The sequence below is a fragment of the Haliaeetus leucocephalus genome, unplaced genomic scaffold (assembly GCF_000737465.1).
Source record: "Haliaeetus leucocephalus isolate CR32 unplaced genomic scaffold, Haliaeetus_leucocephalus-4.0 Scaffold712, whole genome shotgun sequence".
NCBI classification, from domain to species: Eukaryota; Metazoa; Chordata; class Aves; order Accipitriformes; family Accipitridae; genus Haliaeetus; species Haliaeetus leucocephalus.
Genome location: NW_010973148.1, coordinates 2,814,315 through 2,836,668, shown reverse-complemented (window position 1 = coordinate 2,836,668; position 22,354 = coordinate 2,814,315). Strand labels below are relative to the sequence as shown.

At 39.7% G+C, this 22,354-nt stretch overlaps 1 protein-coding gene across 1 annotated transcript in view; it reads right to left on the bottom strand.

Annotated features, from left to right (window-relative positions):
* DHRSX (dehydrogenase/reductase (SDR family) X-linked) overlaps positions 1-21,866 on the bottom strand; it is a 131,830-nt gene extending 109,964 nt beyond the window's left edge. The window contains exons 1-2 of the mRNA XM_010580441.1: positions 21,763-21,866; positions 8,182-8,250 (exon numbers count right to left, since the gene is read on the bottom strand). Of these exons, the coding sequence (XP_010578743.1) occupies positions 8,182-8,250; positions 21,763-21,778 (85 nt within the window). The 5' untranslated portion in view covers positions 21,779-21,866. The remainder of the gene's footprint in view (positions 1-8,181; positions 8,251-21,762) is intronic.
* Positions 21,867-22,354: the final 488 nt, after the last annotated feature.

Genomic DNA, 22,354 nt, shown 5'->3' with positions numbered 1-22,354 from the left:
AAACTAAATGTTGGAAAGATGATTTGATTTATTTTGTCTCCTCAAGTCACATCAGTTGTGAAGAGCTACTGCTTCCAAGCAGCCTGAAGTCAACAGTAATCTTGGTAAGAGAAGACAGTGGCAGACATAATTTTAAGACTAAATAAGGACTAAACCACAGCTGACCATTATCTTGGGGAAACTAATCAGGTGCTGGTAACAGTTCACATCACCTTGTCCAGAAACATTGCCTCGATATAAGAGGAGAAATCCAAATCCAGACATGATTATTAGACATCTAGTGATTCTCATGTTAGATGTTTTGCTTAATTCAAGATTTTATCAGTATCCTTAGGAGTATTTCTTTTTCTTCTTACAAGCAAGATTTTCTAGCACCAAGTACCAGAAAAGATGGTAAAAAATGCTCTGGCATTACATGTTTCATGCAAGCCTTTAAATAGGCTGAGAAGGGGGTTTCAAAGTGCACATGAGCATGCTAATTTCCATTCAGGTTGTGAAAATGTGGCAGAGATGTCATCCATCATGTAAACTTGAACAAATTTTATTTGAAACTTAGATTTTAAAATTTAGGTCTTAAAATAAACTACATTAGCCTATGCCCTGCACAGAAAAAAATAACAATAAAGGCAAGCTGCTCCACAGGCATAGGCAATATTTCCTGGCCTTTTCACACAGATTATTGCTCTCAGCATCACTGTTCCTGCACTCCTTCCCTCTGTTTCCACAGAACAAGTTTTTTACCTGCACAGATATTTTTTTTTAACACTGCTCCAAAGTTCTTCTCAAATACTCATTTCCTAAGACTGCATTATGGTCAAATTGTTGCTGTTCTTACCACCATCTGTGCCCAAGAGTCTTATTATGGGCACTGTATGAACACTGCTCTTGAAGACCCTGCAGTCCAGGAACCTGTGCATGTTACAGTATTTGTAGTCAGGGCTGGACAAATGAAGCAGACACGGTTTCCTATGGTTTTGGCTGCTAAAATTTCATAGATTCATAGAGTTACAGGGGGGCTGAGGCTGGAAAGCAGCTCTGGAGATTATCCAGTCCCAGACCCTGCTCAAGCTGGGCCACCTGGAGCCAGCTGCCCAGGACCCGGTCTAGATGGCTTTTGAATATCTCCCAAGATGGAGACTCTACAAACTCTCTGGACAACCTGTGCCAATATCCAGCAGCCCTTATGCTAAAAAGAAAAGGAGTTTTCCTTTTTTTTAATGGGATTTCTTGCATTTCAGTTTGTGCCCAGTTGCCACTGGTCCTGTCACTGGGCACCACTGGGAAGTGCCTGGCTCATAACTCATTTAAGAACTGGGACACCTATTCAGAGCTTAGATTCTTTGCCATTGAAAAACGGCCCTCGAAACTCAAGTTAAGCATGGGCACACTAGTGTTGGCCCTGCAGAGGTGCAGAGGCTCCCCTCTGGCTGTGCTCTCTCTGGAGCTTCGCGATCCTGCTGCAAGGATGGAGCTGACAAGGGAAAACCAGCACTGCCCACGCGCTCAGCTAGACCACGGTCTGTTGGTTCACGTGCAGCTCACACCTGGAAGGTTACACGCACAGCCTGTAAGTGCTTCAAACATAGGCACTGCTTTTCCCATTTTTAATTCAGGCCACAAGTTCTCCGTGCTCTTGGCAGCTGGATCCCTCGCGCAGAAGCCGATGGCATTTGCACAGAAAATATTCTACTTGTTGTAAGCAAATTAAGTTCTAAAGCCCTACATGCAACCCACAGAAGCTAGGACTATACAAAGTAGAACTTGGAAGAGAAATATGAAAGCATTCCAGAGAGAAAACAAATTGCCTTTTCCTTGGCTTTGTCTTTCAGTATTCACTGGCAATTTTCTTGAGAACAGACAAGGTCTGGAAATGCCTCACGCAACCCGCCTGCAACTACTGCTCAAGCTGGAAAAAATAATGGCATACTACGGGAGGTGTCAAACCCAGGAGCACCTCTATCTGGCCACTGCTTGACATCAAGGCTCTACAGGTACATAAAAGAGGATCACAATCCTGTAAAAGGGTGAAATGGGAGATTTTGCAGGCCTTGCAGAGGCAATTTCATTTTGAAATTCCCCTTCTCCGGATTGCCTTCAGTAGGGCAGCACAATCAGCAAAATCCTAACCTCAGAGCTCCGGTCCCATTAGTCACACAAAGCTTCGGTGATTTACAGTCAGAAAATCATTTCAAGACATCTGAAAGGACTTTGTTATTCTGCCTACAGCTACACCTGTGCACTTCTTTGTCTCTAAGTTTCAATTAGAAATAATTTAAATAAGAGAAAATCATGTTTCCTAGTGGCAGAGCCTGTTAATGAAATATGTTTCACATTTCCAATGGAAATGGGAATTTAGGAAACTAACAGGCAGAGCTTGTGCCTGCAACATGAATATATTTTCTATTTGAAAGACTTTATCTCCATCTCACTATCCAGATCTGCAGCTCATCTTTAGCTCTGTGAACCATATTCGTGTTGCTCTTAATGTCTGAATTGCCAGCCTGTTAACATGACAACTCAATTTCTAAAGTGTCTTAAAAAAACACAAAAAATAGGGGATTCTCTATTGTTTTAAATGTCTGTAAGCACTGAAGGGAAAAATCTTGTAACATGTTGCACTGAAAGTCAAAAGGAGAACAAAAAAGACATGAGCAAGCAGGCTTAATGAATTTAACCCTGTTTTTGCATCAAAGTATTATGTAAACCAAACAGAAAAGCAGGACAATTGATTTGCAAACTATTCACATAAATGATTTTATCAGAGGGCTCTGGAGATACCTTTCTGTGGCTTAAAATCTTCCCTGCTTAATACAGAGCAAAAAGTCACCAACTTTACTGCGTAAGGGACATAAGTGCTGAGCACAAAGAATCTGTATTAGCCCTTGCCTTATTTTCTTGGATTCTAGAAAGGGGTCTTTTACATAAGACCCTGTGCTCGTCCCTTGAGCACATGGAGTATCCAGTCCTTACAGACTCAGATTAAGTTTAACACATCCAATATTTATCCAGATTCAGATATTTTCATATGGCGTGAATATACTTGATATAACCTTAGATGAGGCTACAGAAAGAAAAGAAATCTTAATGTTTAGGCAAGGTTCTTATACCTGTCACCAAGTGACAAAGCAGAAGAGCTCCGCAGTTCTACGCAGGATCCTGCAAAGTGGCATGCCGTCAGATCGAGACTTCTTTGCTTCTCACTCCTGTCACCACCCTGTCTTTCAAGATGTCTTCATGAGCCTGGCGTTCAGTTGTACAACTCTAACTGAGGGCAGTCCTTGACCTGCCAAAGCTAAGTACTGGAGATAATGTGCCAGCATGAAAAAAAGAAACCTTGTAGAAGGAAACTGCACTGTTATTGCTAGAAAACTCTTTAAACCAATCCTACAGGTCTTTCAGCAGCAGCAGTGGTAGAGAAAGGATATGCCAATGGCAGGATGTGGTAGAAGGGACAAAGTAGCCACATCAGGTCTCGCCACAAGCTCAGGATGTTACACTTTTACAGCTCAAAACTATGCCATGAAAAGCAAATCTGACACAAGCAAGCATAAACTCACACATGCTTATACACACTTACAGAAAATATGTCTCAACCACAAATATTTTTTACTATTTTTCACCGGTTGGATGATCACTTCTGTAACAACATCTTTGACATACCATGTCAAAGAAGAAGTCCTGGGTGGCATTTTTGCACATTTTAACAAGGCACTGGTCTTTGCTGAACTGGCTTACACAGCTCTGGCCCACCTGCTGGGAATACCACCCTTGACACTTGGGCAAAAACAAATCTAAAAGTTTGGGAATTTGGGAACTCTCAGCAGCTGACTTCCTCTACACTGCAGGGAAAGGCAACAACAAAGAGTCTGGTAGAGAGCAGAAAAAGGTGGACTGTTTTGTTAAAATTGGTGCCTGACATAGAGCAAGCGTCAGTGGAATAACCACCCCTAAGTCATTCTGCAGTTATGCTTGGTACCTATTGGCTAGATTACCCCTTCTTCTTTTGGGTAAACTCTTCGATCTCAGATCTCTAATAACAAGGAAAATCTCCTTGCTTGTTAGCAGGTTATACTCAAAAGGGAGCAAGTGACCTTGTCATCTCCTTATTCCCTGGCTGAGCCATATGTAGCACAAACATCCCAAGAGAAAGCTCTGGGAAAAAGCCAGGCTTGTTGAATGCACATGAACTGCAGTGTTTTTAAGGTGATATCACTCCTCCTACTGCTTGGCCCACGCTGTCTTGATGTGGGTCAGACTGTAAATGACACGATTTGGTTGCCACCGTGCTAACCTCTACATTCCTCTGACTCCGAGGGAGAAAGTCTCTTTTTCCTTTCTCACCTGGCTTCAAATGGAAGTCTCATGAATGCTGTGGATTTAGTGTGTAGTTTTATAATTGTGGTTTTATTTGAATTGCCACAAAAATGTTGGGTGAGATTAAACACAGGCTTCTCCTTTTGAAGAGGTCTGTGCTTAATATGACTTTTACACCCTGTTTTCTCACTAACTTTTAATTTTTTTCTCCTTTGAGTCTAGTTGCAACTCCAGCTCCTACGCTGCAGTTGTGAGAGCCTTTCCTTGGTACTGTGCTAAGTGATATTTATGCATAAACTTTTGCTAATTGCTGATTCCATTGGCATTCATGAACCTATGCTGGAATGAATGAAGCTTTCATTCATGTTTATATATTAGTTTCCAACATTTGTATGTTTGTAATCATTAGGCTAAAACCAGCTTTCATTTGCAGAGATGTAAACTGAGGGTAACTGAGTCAAGAGATACACTCTATTATGTACACGGAAAGATTTTTTTCTAGTATCATTGAGAGTCGAGTTAATCACAGAAACTTCCCCATTCCATAACTCAATGTAGTCTGTTCAGGACTGCTAACTATGGTTATGGCTACATTAACAAGTGGTTTGGATCAACAGAAGTCAATCTTTAGAGCTCATTTTTTGCTGGGGACCTTACATAGGTACTTCTACAGGTTGCTGGGACTCAGTTCAGATAAGCTCTAAGTTTGCTCATGTGTACTAATACTCTCTTACTGCTGCAGCTCACCTCCCAGGCTAGTTCTGTCCAAAGAGAATCCAGGTCGGGACCTGCGGTGCCCTTCCTGATGAGAACCCGTGCTCAGCAAGCGGGCAACAGTTGAGCGTTGCCTGAAAAGCGCTCTCCTGATCTAACCAATGAACACACTAACACGGACACACCCTATGCGTAAATTACAGAGACTTAACAATTAGAATATCTCTGTGGCAATCCCTAGCCATCAACAATTTTCCCAGCCGTATAATTGCTACTATTAACAACACAAGTTCCCAATTTAACAAATGGAAGCAAGATAAATGCCCACATCGTTCTGGCTTCTCCCAGCTTTGTGATTCAGAGCATAGCAATCTGTTGCCCTTGGTCTTTTGGAAATAGTGCCTATGTGATAATTTTAATGACAATGCAGCACTTCTTCTGGTCTGTTCTGGATAACTGAGGGCTTTGATTGCTTTATCATGGAGGAGGTTCTGATGGTCAAGTGAATTGGGTCTATCATGCCCCAAGGACCTGCACCTTATTCTCTTCCAGTCAGCTGCCCATGTCCTTCCTCGCTCTTTACACTTAGCAGCTGGTAACTCAGCACAGAGACCGAAAACCGAGGAGGACACCTAAACACTCTGGAATCAGCAGTGAGTGGAACCAAGGAGGTTTCTGGTGTAGAACCATGGGAGAGGATGGGTGGTAGGAAGAGGTGATGTGATACATTGCTTAGATTTTCTGTGTCCTTTAGCATTGCTGCCTTGGAGGGGAACTGCTTTCCTCTCCAATACTCTCCCATCTTTTGGCATTTGCTCTGGTTTGAATGCCTCCAGCATGGGAAACCAGGCTTCCTGCCTCCCTGTATTCAGAAATTTTGTCAATCCTTTCTTCATGTCTTGCTATGCTGCTGCAAAAAAGCATCATCTGTGTGCATAGCCTTTTTATTATTATTATCCTTTATCCTCCTCTCTACATGATTTGAGTCTCACTTGTCCCTGAACTAAGTATAGATTATGTCAAGTAAAACTACTTACCCTTAGATAGCAGACAGAGCCCCAGACAGACAGTGGGCCAAGACATAGAAGGATGATATTGTCTTAAAAACACTGCAATTACATGCATTCAACAAGCCTGGCCTTTTCCCAGAGCTGTCTCTGGGGATGTTTGTGCTATGTATGGCTCAGCCAGGAAACAAGGAGATGACAAGGTCTCTTGTTCCCTTTTTCTGTCTAACCTGCTAACAAGCAAGGAGAGTTTCTTTGTTAGTCGAGATCTGAGATCTGGATAGGAAACTGATGGCACCTGCTCACATAGTTTGTCCATAGTAAAAGAAGGACAGCTATATTGTCCCAATCCTTGATCACACTGGCTGCCCAGCAATACTGGTTTGAATAGTTCTCTTGAAAGAGTCCAATATTCCAGATGGGAACAGTTTCTGTAAGCAGTTTTTTCATATGGGCCACAAAAAATGCTCAAATAAAACAGAGGAAAAAAGGTCAAGGTAAATGATAATGTTTTTATGCAGTGACTAAACAGATATTGAACGGTAGCTTTTGAAAAGGTGATATGTTCACACAGCCTTGTCTTGGTCACAGTATCTGCACACACACATCCCATTACAAAGCAAAGTGCAAATTCATCGATAAGCAGTAACACAGGCCTGCTGCTCAGACTCACACAAGTCCTTTGTACAGGATAGTGCACATGTAAATACAAATACCCCTCAATCAGTGAGAATTCTGAAAAGGCAATAATCTTCCAGTTTGTTTTTAGGACAAATCTACCAGGACCTGAGATTACTAAAGCCTCAGTCATTGTAATTATGATGAGGAACAACTTCAGTCAACTTTAGATACACTTTTAGCTTCCTCAGACTGCCAGCTGTATGTTGACAAAGTTTATAACTGAAGGTTAGAGCTTACTTCATTCAGAAAACTCAAGAAAGACTGGGGTGCTAGAAAAGCCTGTGATCACACAGATGTGAGAAAATAAGACAGACCCTGGTTTGTTCAGCTTCACGCAGGTCACATGATGTAATTAATTCCAAATGGTTTTGGTCTCCGTACAGAAACTTCCAGCAAAAGATTTAAACAATGTAATAATTACCTTTTTCCTTTCATGATCCTTCTGACTATGCCTTAATTTATGATGCCTTTAACTAGCATACATGTATCCTGAGGCTATGATGGGTGCACATTTATTTAAGTCAAAAGATAAATCTTAATGAAAGGTTTTTTTAACACAATAATTAATGTATTTTGATCATCATAACAGTAATTATTAGAGGCACAAAAACAGAATCAGATCTTAGAAGAAGCCATGAAGATCCTAAATAGGGTGGAGTAGCAGCACTGCCCTATTATTTTGCCAAGAGATGATACATCAAAGTGGCAGCAGTGAATCATCATACACTACTAGGAACTACACCCAGTGAATCCAAGAGATGGAAATATTAGATGCACTAACCTCCATCATAAATTGCAAATTATAGTCACACAGCAGATAGTGCGCAATGTGCCTTTTCTCATAGTTATCAAGCTATGCTCTCCTTATGCCTCCCCCAACAGGCTCGCTCATCAGATTAAAAGAAAAAAACAGAACTGCAAAAACATAGGAATTTTGGCTTGATATGAAAGGTCCATCTATTTTTAAGAAAATGCTTTTATTTTGTGAAGGATTATAAACTCTCAACATGTGTCAAATAACCCAGTTGAGCAGCCTTGTTCTTTTAGAAACCTCTTACCCGCCAAAACTCCCACTTTTTTTATGGGATTATACACACGATGGGAGGCAAATCCAGAAATGAAAATGAGCACACCCACTCTTACCTGCTGTCATCCTCCTTTAGCAGAAATTACTAGTATTCTGATTTTCTGCCCAGCTATTAATTGTGCCCATACACACACGCAGGCAGACCGTAACTTGCAGGCAGCCCTTTTGCAATGACATACAGTAAAGAAGTCAAACAAAACTGAAAACATTTTTAAAAAAATATCCTACTCATTTTATCTGTGTCAGATTTACTTTAAGCATTAGTTTCCCCAAACTAAAAAAAGTTTAGCAATACACAAGGGCACCTCATATAAAAGAAGATGCCAGCAAAAAGAGAGGAATAAAGAGTTCCTTAAAGAAAAGGATATAGTATGGTACCTTTTCCAGTCAAAGTTTCTTCTTGTATTTTCCTCACAGCTTCTTGGCCCTCACTCTCACTGTTTCCAGCTGTTACAATACAGAAAATGGAAAATTAGCAATGCAATCAACTTAAGGACAATGAATATAGGCATGCCACTATGAAGTGCTAACCACAGTGTAAAACCAGTATGAAGTTTTTAGGTGAAAAGGTGAGATTCGTTACCGTCAGGCAGAAGAGGTTTTCAGAGAAGGCTGTACAAATGCACTGCTGTTCACACGAGCTCTGCCTGTTTATCTATCATTCATTTACTCATACAAGACAGGACCATGTGCTGGCTGGACCAGCAGAATTGAGATGTGAATCTGTGAGCTAAGTGAATTATATCACATCCAGATTCTACAAAAGCTTCACTATAGGTTAGAGCTGACCTCCCCTCACTCTTTTTCCAAAATTAAGACTTCCACAGTTGGAAAGGCCCCACTACCCTGGCCCAAATGCTCAGGAAAAGTTTTACTAGCGCTAACGTAAAATGTGATTAAGCATCAAATAAATGCCTTTTGTGCCATTCAGCTTAGGTGGGCAGTTAATAATTGTCTCACATTTGTTTGGCAATTTTTTTGTAACTACTTATATCAAAGGAAAAAACACAAGCAATAACAAAATAATGTTGTGGTTTAGCCCCAGCCAGCAACTAAGCACCACGCAGCCACTCACTCACTTCCCCCCACCCAGTGGGATGGTGGAGGAAATCGGAAAAAAAAAGTAAAACTTGTGTGTTGAGATAAGAACAGTTTAATGGAGCAGAAAAGAAGAAACTAATAATGATAATGATAACACTAATAAAATGACAATAGTAGTAATAAAAGGATTGGAATACGCAACTGATGCACAATGCACTTGCTCACCACTCGCCGACTGACACCCTGTTAGTCCCCGAGTGGCGATTCCCCCCACCCCTACTCCCCCCAGTTTATACACTAGACAGGATGTCACACAGTATGGAAAACCCCTTTGGCCAGTTTGGGTCAGCTGCCCTGGCTGTGTCCCCTCCCAACTTCTTGTGCCCCTCCAGCCTTCTTGCTGGCTGGGCAGGAGAAGCTGAAAAATCCTTGACTTAGTCTAAACACTACTTAGCAACAACTGAAAACATCAGTGTGTTATCAACATTCTTCACATACTGAACCCAAAACATAGCACTATACCAGCTACTAGGAAGACAATTAACTCTATCCCAGCTGAAACCAGGACAGTAGTACAAGTTAATTTTTTTAAATTAACATTCCATTTATCCATCCACAAACATTTTCCATAGCATGACACATCAAAATACCTACTGTTTATTATCTAAATTGGATATAAATACTGATATCTCTTATGAATTCCATGAAGTTGCCTTCTTCCCAAGATTATATAAACCTCTGCTGTGGTTTCTATACAGGCTTTATCTTGCACCGCTCTACGAGTGTCCTGTCCTCTCATTCGCTTGTTAGTTATGCAGCAGAAACTTAAGGCTTTCTACTTTTTTCCTCACTTTTTTTTTAGTAACAGTGAATCAGCTCTACCAAAGACAAGGAAAGAATCACAGCGTCACGGAATAAGTTGAAGTTGGAAGGGACCTCAGGAGGTCATCTGGTTCAACCTCCTGCTCACGTTAGTTCGTACATGCTCGTATTTACTTTAAGGTGTTAGAACATGCTTTATAGTGCTATTAAACTGGATTCATTTGATCTCACACAGAATGTGTTCAAAAAGTGGGAGTAAACCCTCTGAGATAGATCATGTGTCATCCATCCGGTGCACCAGCTGGAGGCTCAGAGCTCTGAATGGAGATTTTGGGGACAACCTGACCACTTTGAGGAGGTAGGCTAATGCATTCTTTTGAGGATGGAGTTTTTGCTGCGCTTCTGCAGTAAAAACCAATGATTTGCAGCAAATCTTTGTTTTCATGATACGCAAGAAGGCTCAATTTTTACATAAATGTAGCCAAAATAAAGACATTTAGCATTCCAGATACTGGAGAGAAAATAATTCTCACATAAAACGTAGAGTCATACCGGTCTAAAACTGTTCTCTATAAATTCCATTAACTATGGAATTATATTGCTCAGACTGACTAAGAAAGAAAGAAAAGAAAAAAAAAAACAACACCAAACCAAAAAAAACAAAGCAGATATTTGCAGTATTTTCTTCTTGATGTTGTTTTTTTTTTCCCCTTTAAAACCATCCAGCCTTGTACAGAACAGAAACATTCAGCTTGATGCTAATTTCCAGATACAGCTGCAGCATCAGCAAAGAAACCCTCCAGAGAAACTGCCATTTCTGGGGAAATCTGTGCACAGGGGTTATGGGCAAGAGATCAGTTTTCCTCACTGTTTCACCTCAAGTGATGTACTAGAGTAAGATTTCAAACTCAGTATGTTATTACACCGGATAGAGTTAGGCTAGAAACAAAAATACTTTGGTTCCAATTCTGTGAAGGTCTTATTTGATTCCCCTTTCGTTCATTCAGCACTCCTCACACAGAGAACAGGCTTATTAAAGCCTCCAGTGTCTTGATTTAACTCTCAGTATGCCCACTTAATTTGTTCTTTTAAAAGAGTTTGTGTTCACAACAAATTTTAATTTGCTTTATTTTGCCATTATATAAATGGTTATTCATTAAAGCTCAGTGCCTTCCAAATGAGCTCATTTTATTCATATTTGCATATTTTTCACTCTAGACCACTGGGAAAAAAATAATTATTTTGCTAAACAGTCACTTCAGATGTCTGGTTCCAGACTGATTCAACAGAGAGTTTGAAAACCAGGTTCTGGAGGTTGGACTATCACAAAATTGAAATAGCCTCAATGAAAGCTGCTACTCTAGTACAAGCTTTTAAAATCCTTCTCTCAAAGAAAATCCTGTAAGAAAGAATAAAGACACTGAACAAATGACCAAAATCCTTACAAAAAATTCAAAGACACATATATCAGAAAGATACCATAGGACTGGGAGAGTAATCTACGCTTCTGAGTTAGCTTAAGGAGATCAGCATCCCCTTGCTGAGGATGTGTGGGAGAGGAAAGGGACATTGCACTGTTGTACTGCTTCTCTTCTAGTACATCCTTCTGGGATCCTCTAAGCAAAGTGAGTGGCAGGCATGAAAACGAACAACTTCCTTTTAAGTGCTTGCTACATTAATTATTCAAAATTCAAAAAGTACTTTTTAAGTCACCAAGCTAACACAATCAGCTTTAGGTTGGGAAAAATAAAAAATAATTTGTATCTTCTTGATGAAGATGGGTCACTAAAAGGCACAACCTTCAAGTGTACTGAACAGGAGCACAGCTCTCTAAACTAAGGAGGAGGACAGTTTACTATATGAGGGTCAAATTCTTACCACCATCAGCTGGTTTCGATCCTCGGTAGCATATTTGTAGTGATTCTTTAAAAAACTTTGTGATACACAGGAGAATCCTCTGGCTGGACTTTTTGCCAATGATTCACCATAATTTTCATACGTTTGACATGCCAGAATTTATCCATGCCAGAATTTATCCATTTTAAGTGCTACAGCATCTGTAGCGTAAGATCTGCCTACTCTGGATTCAAGTGGTTTGGAGGGAAGGATAAGAAAGGATAGACAGACCACGTTTTTTATGCAGTGAGGGAATCTGAAGAAAAGCTTTGAGAAAAAGGGATTCAATGTCTTGAGAGCTTACATCATCAAAGTACCCAAAACCGTAATAATCTTGCTTTTCATGCTAATTTAAAGTACCTGTTGGGAACTCAAAATAGATACAGTTGTCTCAAGAACTGTTTATGCAAGCTGTTCAGTGCCCTATCCGATGTTTTTCTTCTACGTAGTCCCCACAGAATAGTGAAAAATTCAGGTGAGACTGATTCAATAACAATGCTGACTACAATCAATTCTGAAAATAAAACTAATAACATAAAAATAAATTCAAGTCTGAATGGATGCACCTGTATAAAATAAGATGCCATTTTAATGGCATGAAAAATTCTAATTCTTAGTAAAATACTGGAACTTATGTTGAAAAAAAGGATGGAAAACAGATTTAAACACAACTTTTAGTCAAAAAAATTTACTCTCCTCTTCAACAGTCATCTACATAAATGCCGCAAGTCAAAGCACGTCGATCTAAAGCCACCACAGAAGTACAGAGAGAAATTCTTATCAGCAGCAATAGGCTTTTGGATCTTACCCTAAAGGTTAGGCTCTGTCATCTTAATCACTTAAGTAGATCCTAACTCTGAAAGTTATTTCAGGGATTTCAATAGAATTATGACAGAGGGTTGCTCAGCTTGAATAAGGATGGCGAAACCACAGCCCATAGAAACCCACCACGGCTGGGTAACATTGATACTATAACTAGTTAAGGGGTCCTGATACATCTCTATGTACTATTTATACAATATTTTCAATTTCTTTGAATTTGAAAATCTCTCCAAAAGAATAACTGCTATTCACGCTCATAATTTATGTACAAAATTGATCCTGATAAAAACACAGGACCTTTTCCAATTGGTGTTTTGCAAAAATAGGAATTTGCAATCTTGTCGTTTCAAGGGAATGTACTGCAGGGCATTATAAAGAAATCTAAAATAGTCTGTGAACAATGATACAGCCTGTAAAGCTTAAGGTTGCCTGGAGAGAATAAACCCACATATCCAAAAAGCCCTCACTTATCAAAGTTAGCAGGGGGAGAAATTCCCAACTTTCAGCAAGATAACACAAAAACGAAACACAAATAAAAACTTTTTGAGATGAACACTGAGAAGATGCAAACCACCCAGGACACGGCGGTCCAGGGAAAGACCCGACCCCTCCAGCCTGGAGCCCAAGAGCCACGCTGTGCACCAAGGCAGCCCTCAGCCTGCGATAAACCCCACTGCGGCGAACCCCGGGAGGGGAGGCAGGGGTGAGCTGCCCGTCGGCAGGACAGCCGTGCCGGCACATCGCCCCCCAGCCCTCCCCACGCACCCCAGCCTCTGGCAAGTGTGACCCCCTCATTCAGCAGTGCCTGGGGAACCTGTCTACCTGAGATAAATGCTCATCCCTTGACTAACTTAGCCGTAATTACATATCAGTCGTTAATCCCTGAAACAACGAACAACTTCCCAGGGTTCACAGCCTGCCCCCTGGCCCTCCCACTTGCCCCTGATCACTTCAAGTAACCCAAGTTTAGAAATTGGGCCCATAAACATTAATGCATATGTGCATTACCAGGAGAAGCTTGGTGGTATGGTAATAAATTCTGTATAAATGTACACCAACTGATTAAGGAGTTGCAGAGGGTGATGGTTAGGTGTCTTTGTGCAACAGAATATAAAAGATTCCAATTGGAAATTTGAATTAAGGTGCCTCCTCGGAGTAGCATAATCCTCATTATGATTGAAGGGGAACCGATTTCATTGGAGCACCAGCCTGAAGACAGGGCTTGCAAGGGCACCCAAAGCCTCAAGAGAAAACCGAAGTCCTATCAGCTGGTGTTATGAGGATTATGATTTTGTGAGTGTGCATGGCACTGCACAACAAATAGCATATGCCTAAGAGAGAGGAATGACTGCGCCCCAAATCTCTGAGGATGAGAAATTTGAACTCAGCATGATATGAATGTTTTTTTAAAGAAATCTATAGCATATTCAATTAAAAAAAAAAAAAGTCTTCTTTAGGAAAAAGGAATACAGATCTTGGGTCTCACCCATAAAACTTCCAAGTCATGAATCTGTTATTCAGTAAAGCTACATATAAGAATGTGACCTGGTATAAAAAAACATTGCAAAAGTGGTACAAAGCTTCCTTATGTCTAGAGATACCACACATCTTTCATCATCCAGTTCATCATACAGCAGTCACAAATAAATACATGCCTTTTTGACATGAAAGGCAAAAATATTGTTGTAAGCATTCCTTTGAGAAAAGAAGCAAAACTGAGTAAGGAGGAGGATGCCTGTTTGCAAAGAGAAAAGAAATCATCATTCTTGCCCTATGTTTCAGCAACCCAGCTTCTCCAACGAGAAGAATGACCCTGTTTATCAAACCAAAGATATATCTAGACAAGTGCCCTGTTTCCAACAATAACCTGTAGCAGGTGCTTAAGGAAAAGGTATAAGTGACAGCATCAAGTCTAGGAGTGGTGTTTTCCAATACACCCTCCCAGTAGCAAGAAGTTTCAGAGATTTCCTGAATCAAAGGTCGCACGTAGCCTCTCAATGAACCTATCCTCCACTACTTCATCTAATTGCACTTTCAATTCATTCAAGTGCTTGGCCACCAAAGGGTTCTGGGACAACAGGGTCTGTGATTCAATGACACACTTAATTATATTAAAAAGACTGTACTTCAGTAGTTTGGTTTTTTAATTATTTTGTTGGATGTTCTCTACTTCGTGTACAATAAGACAGGGAATAACCACTTCTCATTCACTTTCTCTAAAACATTCATAACTGTATGATATCACACCTCAGTCATCTGTTTGCAAGCGGAAGAACCTTTTTTAGCCCCACCTTGCACAGAGCCATCCCATCCTCCTCACCATCCCTCTCTCATTTTTTCCAGTTCTACCAGACTACTTTTGAGTATTCACAACAGGATGAACCAACGATTTCTACAAAGGAAGAGGGACACTTCCTGTCCTGTTTTCATCTTTTTTCCTGCTAAGTAATAAGATTTTATTTGCCTTTATGACTGGCATTAAATATCAAAGATGTTATGCAGACAGCTTACAACAGTAAATCACAACTTTTTTTTTTTTTTTTTTTGAGTGGTAGTAGTTAATTTAGATCCTATTCTTGTAAATATATAGGTGTGGTTGTTTTTGCTCATATGCAGTATTTGCATTTACTGACACTGTATTTATCCATCCCTTCATAACATTGCATGAAGTCATTCAGTATTGTGAGATTATTCCCTATTCTTCACAGCAGTTAAGATTTCACAAGGCACCTCTGGAGACCATCCCGTCCCACCCTCTGCTACAGCTGGTTGCCCAGGACCATGTCCAGTCAGGTTTTGAGTATATCTGAGGATGGAGACTCCACAATCTCTCTGGGAAAACTGTGCCACTGTTTGACCACCCTCAATGTAAAAAAAGAGTTTTCTTATGCTTAAATGAAATTTCCTGTGTTTTGGTTTGTGCCCATTGCCTCTTGTCCAGTCATGGGCACCACTAAGCAGACCTTGGCTCCATCTTCTTTACTGTCCCCATCAGGTATTTATCCACAAGGAAAAGGTCCCCCTGAGCCTTCTTTCCAGGCTAAACAGTCCCAGCTCTCTTAGCCTCTCCTTGTGTGTCAGAAGCTCAAATCCCTTAATTATCAATAGTCAAATTAATTTGACTATCCTAAATACATGTGCCCAAAATGCATCATCTCACTGTTCACCCTTTTTTCTGTATCTATCTTTTATAAATGTACTGAACATATGCCTATGGGATCAGGAGTCCCTTTGCTCTACCCCAAAGATGACAAATAATTCCTAAACGTTATTTTCTGTCTCCTAATCAGTTACTAATTTACAAGAGATCTTTCACTTATCTCAAGACAAGCTAGCCACTTTAAAATCTTTTGGCGTGAACCTTGCCAAAAGCTTTTGAAAATCAAGATTAAATTAATTCACACAGTTGTTGAATTCTTCAAAGCATTTAATAAATGCTTAATGACTAAATTAATGTCTAGAAAAACTGCACTAGTGCTGCCAAAATGTATTATCACATATTTAACTCTGTATTTTTTATAATGCCTGACATTTTTTTCAATATAAAAATCACACTCATTGGACTATGCACAATGTCCTTCCTAAAACTGCCCAACCCTCATATCTGCCCACCTTACACTTCTCCTGTACTAAGGTCCCATGCAGAAGATACTAATCCAGAAATACTTTCATGGTATTGACAGATTTTGTTTTTAATCACAGTGTCTTGTTTTGGACTGGTTTAATTTCTTTTTTGATGGGTGGTACTGTATTTATACTGAGTTTGTAATAATCTCCATACTATTCATAACCACTGTATCTTTTAGTTGCTATTTTACATACTTCTTTTAGAAGAGACAGTGAACAGTGGCTGCCTGTACAGAACACATTTTCAGATTGGGGACTCCAAGCCCATTTGGTCGTTCCTCATAAGGATGCTTCTCCCTGCCCTTGATAAGCTTGTTTTCCTCTAACCCATTTAAATTTTTATGCTATCCATTTTAAAATAGGCAGACCAGAATTCAACACAGCCTTTAAGGTGCTGGCACACAAAGGATTCATGCAGTTGAATCAACTCATGTTGTCTGTTTTGTTTGTTCCTTTTCTAACGATTTCTAATATTAGTTTTGGTTTTTGCAAGCTATTGAGCACTGAGTTTTCATAGAAAATCCATTTCGACCCCAAGGTCTTCCTCCAAAGTGATGATGGTCAACACAGAACCCATCATTTCTTCTTCTGGAGTTCAATTTTTTCCCCATGTCCATCACTCCATATTGATCTATGTTGAATTGCACATGCCTTTCAACACTCAGCTTCTTACGGTCTTCCTGCAATTCTTCACACACATCCCTTGTCTTTATTACCCTGAATAATTTAATACAATTTGAAAGACTTGCCACTTCACTATTTGCTCCTCCTCTAAAATTATACATTGAAGGCATGGGTTCTAATGCATATCCCTGTTGAACTCCAGTGGTAACACCCTCTCTACTAAGAAAATAAACATTTATGTCTACGTTCTGTCATAACATGCAATGTTACTGTATGAATGTAATGGCATTTGTACTTATCCTTTGGGCTGTGTAGTGTCCCTAACAGTCTTAAGAATTTTGCTTTAAGATTTCTAGAAATCCAAACCATATCAACCCAAATCTCCCTCATCCACATGACGGTTGAGATCAGTTAATTGAAGTATTTTGCTATGAAATACACCTGCACAGTTGACTGAGATACATTTCTACTTGAGATTACTGCCCAAAAGAGAATTCTTGTGCTCTAAGTGTCTTTTCAGATGTTTGGCACTATTTTAATAATAGTTTCAAATGTCCCAAGGAATGCTGTAGTGAGTTTGTTCATAAATAAGTACTCTTAAACCACAGCCAATTATAGAAGAAACCTATAAATTTTACAGGTGGAATGTTCAAAATTAATAAACATAAACCAATGCATTTTTTAAAAAGAAAAATGTCTTTTTAAAACAAGGATAGTGACAGTGTTCACACAGAAATTAGGGACTAAAGTGTTTGACAAAGTTCTTAGGGATTTGGAAGGCTGTGTGTGGCTGTGTGCACATGCATAGTGTATAAATAACAGACAGCACTGTAAGTAGAGTTTTTCATAACCCTGATTACAGTGTACTGATATGTTAAAAACTGAACTGAATGACAATTATAAGGCAATCTGCATGCATTTTCTTAATGTTCATACCAGAAAAAGGAACCCATCACCCACTTTTAAAAGGCTGGTAACATTTCGACACTTCCTGACTAACTCTACAACTCACTCAGGCCTAACAAAACCTGGCTAAAATTAGGAAGATAAATACTTTTCTGGAAAAAATTATAACTCAAGCATCTCATACATCTATTTGTAGTGAGAAAAGACTATTAAAGTATCCCATATAAATTTTCAGTAATTGAAATTAAATCAAACCATCTTTGAAAATGAACAATTGCACCATCTTGATAGGGTTTAATCATCCTTCCAAAGTCACTTTGTAGTATTATACAACATAAGAATTGTCTGATTTATAGTGCAGAGAGCCCAGCTTGAAAATTGGAAACTAATTTGAATGAAAGAGATGACAGAAATATCTCTTGGTTGGTCTCCTTCAGGGCTTACAGAGTTCACACAGAAGTGCTGAGTCTGGTGATGGAACTACATTTATTTATGCCAAAATTGTGTGGCTTAAATAAGTCACTTGAATATATATACATATATATAAATATAATGAGACTGTTTCCTTCAGAATGTGAGCCTGTCTCAGAAAATTGTGACACTGATATACTCAGACACTAAAGATTGATTACACTGTCCTGAACCTGCTGTTTTATACTGAGCAGCATATGTGTAACGTTGTCAAGCTGGAAATCTTTTGATTTTCATTCACCATTATCAGACAGGATTATCAAAGCTTCTATATTATATATTCTTACACATTTTTTTCCAGCCTTCTTTTATCAATGTACTGAGACAAAAAGGAAAAATCAAACTGAAGCTCTCTTTTTTAAATTTAACATTTTAACATGCCCTTACAGAATCCTCTTAAAATTAAACCCCAATGATGAAGGATGGAAGGAATATGAAGATTTTACTCTTCTAATCAGTCTGAATTCAGACTCACAAAACTGTGGCAAACACTGTGACGCAGAGCTGAGCCTACTGGGTTTTATGACTGGGGAGTCATAAAAATGACCGAGACGTCAGTGATTTTCAATGTCCTTATTGTTAAGAGCATATATATTTGTAAGTGCACACAAAACACCATCTTCAGTATCAGCCACAGGTCAGTAGGCACCAAAAACAGTGTGTTATTTACCTTCTCTCTCTGAAAATGAAACTGCAAGCTTGTTCATCAACTAGTAAACTGCATCGGAGGGAGCAGGAGCTCCCGGTGTGGCTTGACTCTGAAGACTCACCACTGGCAGTAGCTTTCCCTACCAGGGATCTGCTGTCTGTCACAAGATTTTCCTGAAGTAAAAGCCCTGCTGACTGTGAGCAATGCTATCGCAGCCTGGCAAAAAGTCTCAATGAGATCTATCAAACAAAACCCGTAGAAAATTACTTTCATCATTTCAGCATTCACACCAACCTTTTTCCCAGCAAGAAGCTGAGGGCAGCGTGAGCAGCATCCACAGAGGGAGACTATCGGTGAGAGAAAGGAGTCTTGTGCACCAGTGCTGGGACTGGAAAGGAAGAAGCTGTAAAAGCACTGTGCAACCGCTTGCTGAAAATGCTCTGAGTGAGCACACTGCCTTTTCATACGGTGCCTATTCCTGTTCCACAAGGCAATGTGCTTTCTGCGTATTTGTCTTCCTCCTTCCATTGGTAGGTTGGATTTAAAAGTAAGTTACTTCAAACATTTACTCCTCTAAAATGTCAAATGGAGTAAAATCCCATCCATCACAAATGGTGAATCATCTTTGCATCAGACATTCAGGCTTGACTCATTTGCCCACTGCAGGGATATCACTCTTTATTGCTAAATATTCCCATTACTTAGTCCCTGTAATGGGAAAGAAGCATTCAGTGAATGGGCAAGACTGACTGTGAGGTACACGAGTCTCCCTTGCAAGCCCAAATTCACCTAACATCCACATTTTTTCACGTAAATTCACCCCTATATACAAACATAGGATTAAAACATTTCTAGCATAGAAAGCTTGAGCACACTTGCTGTCTTATTTGAGGCTTAAATCTTTGCTTGTGTGGCCTGAAGCTGAATGTGCTAACGCATGCCAATGTGCCAGCAGGTATTTTGAGCATACACTGGACACTTGGGGCCAACAATTAGCAACAAGGATGGAAGGTCATTGCATTTAATGTGCTTTTGAGACTGTTTTAATCTTGCAGCTGGAACAAAGCCTGAGACTACCCATTCTACTGACAGGGCTTCTTTGCTCTGAAGAATTTCACAGGCAAAGAAGATGGCTGTGACTCACTGGGCTCACTGTTTAGGTCAGAGTTTGCCTGAAAGAATTGAATCAGTTGAAAATTTTACTCATCAAACGCTTCCTATAATTAATTTCATTAATTTCCATTTGTAGAGATTCGTAATGCAAATATTAAGGTTGGTACAACTGAAGAGTGAATAGAAGTGTGTGTGTCTTTAAGCACCAGAAGAAAGAGCAGAGCAAAGAGTTAAAAGAATGCCCCATATTGAAAATAAAGGATGTTTCCAGGACACGGTTCCTGTGTTGTTTATGTCAAGGCCACAGCCCAGAGGACCTGCCAGCAGATGACCATGCACTCTGCCACCAAGAGGATAACATCCAGGTTGTGGTATATCACCCATACCATTACTTTTCCTATTAGCCCACCCAGAAAATAGGCCATAGACAGAGCCTGTATAGTCCAGACAAAGAAAAATGTACTAAGAGCTGATGACTCCTAAAGGGTATAAAAGATCTGTCCATAAACTAGCTGATCATTTCCAATCAAGAAGAACCACAGAGACATGATAAGGACTCAGTAGCTGGTGTACTTTTTCCCACGCTGCACACAAGTGATGATCACCAGGCCACATGAGCACACACATCTTGGTGCTTGTGAGAGTATGGGTGTGAGTGTGAGGGAATGAGATCTGTGAGGGGGTGATTGCGAGTTGAAAAAAATCAATCAGCTTATTTAGAGATTTTGTAATTAAATATCACCATCCCTTTCCCAAAGATCACACACTGAATCTTGTTACACTAAATGCCCTAAACTTTAAATGGTATAAAATATGTCTTCAAAAAAGTAGCAATGTTCTATGCTTCCATGACCCTGTGCAAAGAGAAAAAAATTAGCCTTTTTGTTTTCCCACCGAGTACATTTTTGCAGTCTACCTTAAACATGAAAAGCGACTTCTTTAGTGAAATACTAATGCTGACATCATTAGCTACATCTAGCATAGAGCAGCATCTGCTTGCATTTTGCAGATGCTTCATTTTGACACATCTATTAAAACACGTACGAGTAAGTGGTATTCTGCATTACACCTGTATGATTCCAGGGCAACTCCATTAGTGTTACTGATTGCACTAGACTAAAACTACATGGCCACTATGCTCTTATTTATTGTTTGGTGTCTTTTGGGTTTTTTTAAAGATGTGTATACAAAACCTTAGTGAGAGCACATTCTGTATAAAAGCTAACTAAAATGGCATCACCAGCTTGCTAGTGTATTATGAAATACCAACCTTCAGTAACCTTATGGTGCAAAAGTTACAGTGTTTTAGGTAAAAATCTAGTTAAGGAAAGATGAAGGGAGCAGACTGTAGCATTTTAAACATATGAGTATTCATGACGTTACATACAGATTTAGTAGATATATTAGTGCATATATATAGTACAGAATGCTTTAAAAATAGGAAGAAAGTCTCACTAATATTGTCTGTAGTAGAGAGAAGAAATTGTGCGCTCACGACATTTTTGGAGTTCCTACAAAAATTCACCTATCCTATCTTCAGATGCCTCAGTCTAACATAGTCACGTTATAAGCTCTTTATTATCAATGGAGGGAAACAGGCAGCTCCGAGAAGGTGAGCTGTCCAGCCCATCTCAGACTGACACAAATGAACCTCTCAGGGTATTTATTGCCTTGCCTTGCCTACAAAGGCCACCTACAGTGACAAACGGAAAACTAAATGTGCAATTTTTGCATGGATGAAGTTACAAGGGCTTCCTCTGCCCTCAGAACACAGATCATCCCCCACTACACACTGGAATATTCCTTTACGGCTTTTATTAGTTTTCCTCGTAATGAGCATGTGCACCCTAACATTGAAGCACAGTCCATCCTCAGTAATAAGATAACAAAATATCTTTACTTACACTGGAAAGAAAATACTCCTTAAAAGAAAAAAATTACTTTCCAAAACAAAAAATATATTAATATTACAAAAATAATGACTTTACCTATTATAACGTGCATGCCAAGTCTTGCCAAATGCTTCACAGTTTGGTAACCAATTCCTTTAGCACCTCCAGTCACTATAGCAACCTTTCCATTTTGTGTAGGGAAAACTATATGAAGAAAAAGAAATAATGCAAGGTTAGTTCACAATAGTAACACGATTAAGAAGTTAAGATGTATTTTAAAGAGGCGTGGACTTAACAGACCACTCAAGCCAGGCCAGTAAACAATCTCAGAAGCAAACTCTGTATGGAAATAAAAACTAGTCAGAATCCACCATTATCTACTGCGCTGTAATCTTCCAGTAGTAACAGTTCACGAAAGACTGGGGTTGATGACACAGAAGACAAACGCCCAGTTCAGAAAGTTTCTCATTTCTATTTGCATGCATTTTGTCATCCTGCAGCAATCCGCCCCTTAAAATTTTCACCTTCGCTTCCTTACAGAGCAAGGTGACTGCTGTTACAAGTCAGCTCAGGGATGGTTTACTCCATGCATACAGGGAAAAAAATTCAGTCATCGGCAGCATGATACCCTGAAAACTTCTTGAATGACGAAGGACAGGCCTCTGCCGGTAACATGGGGGAAACAGCA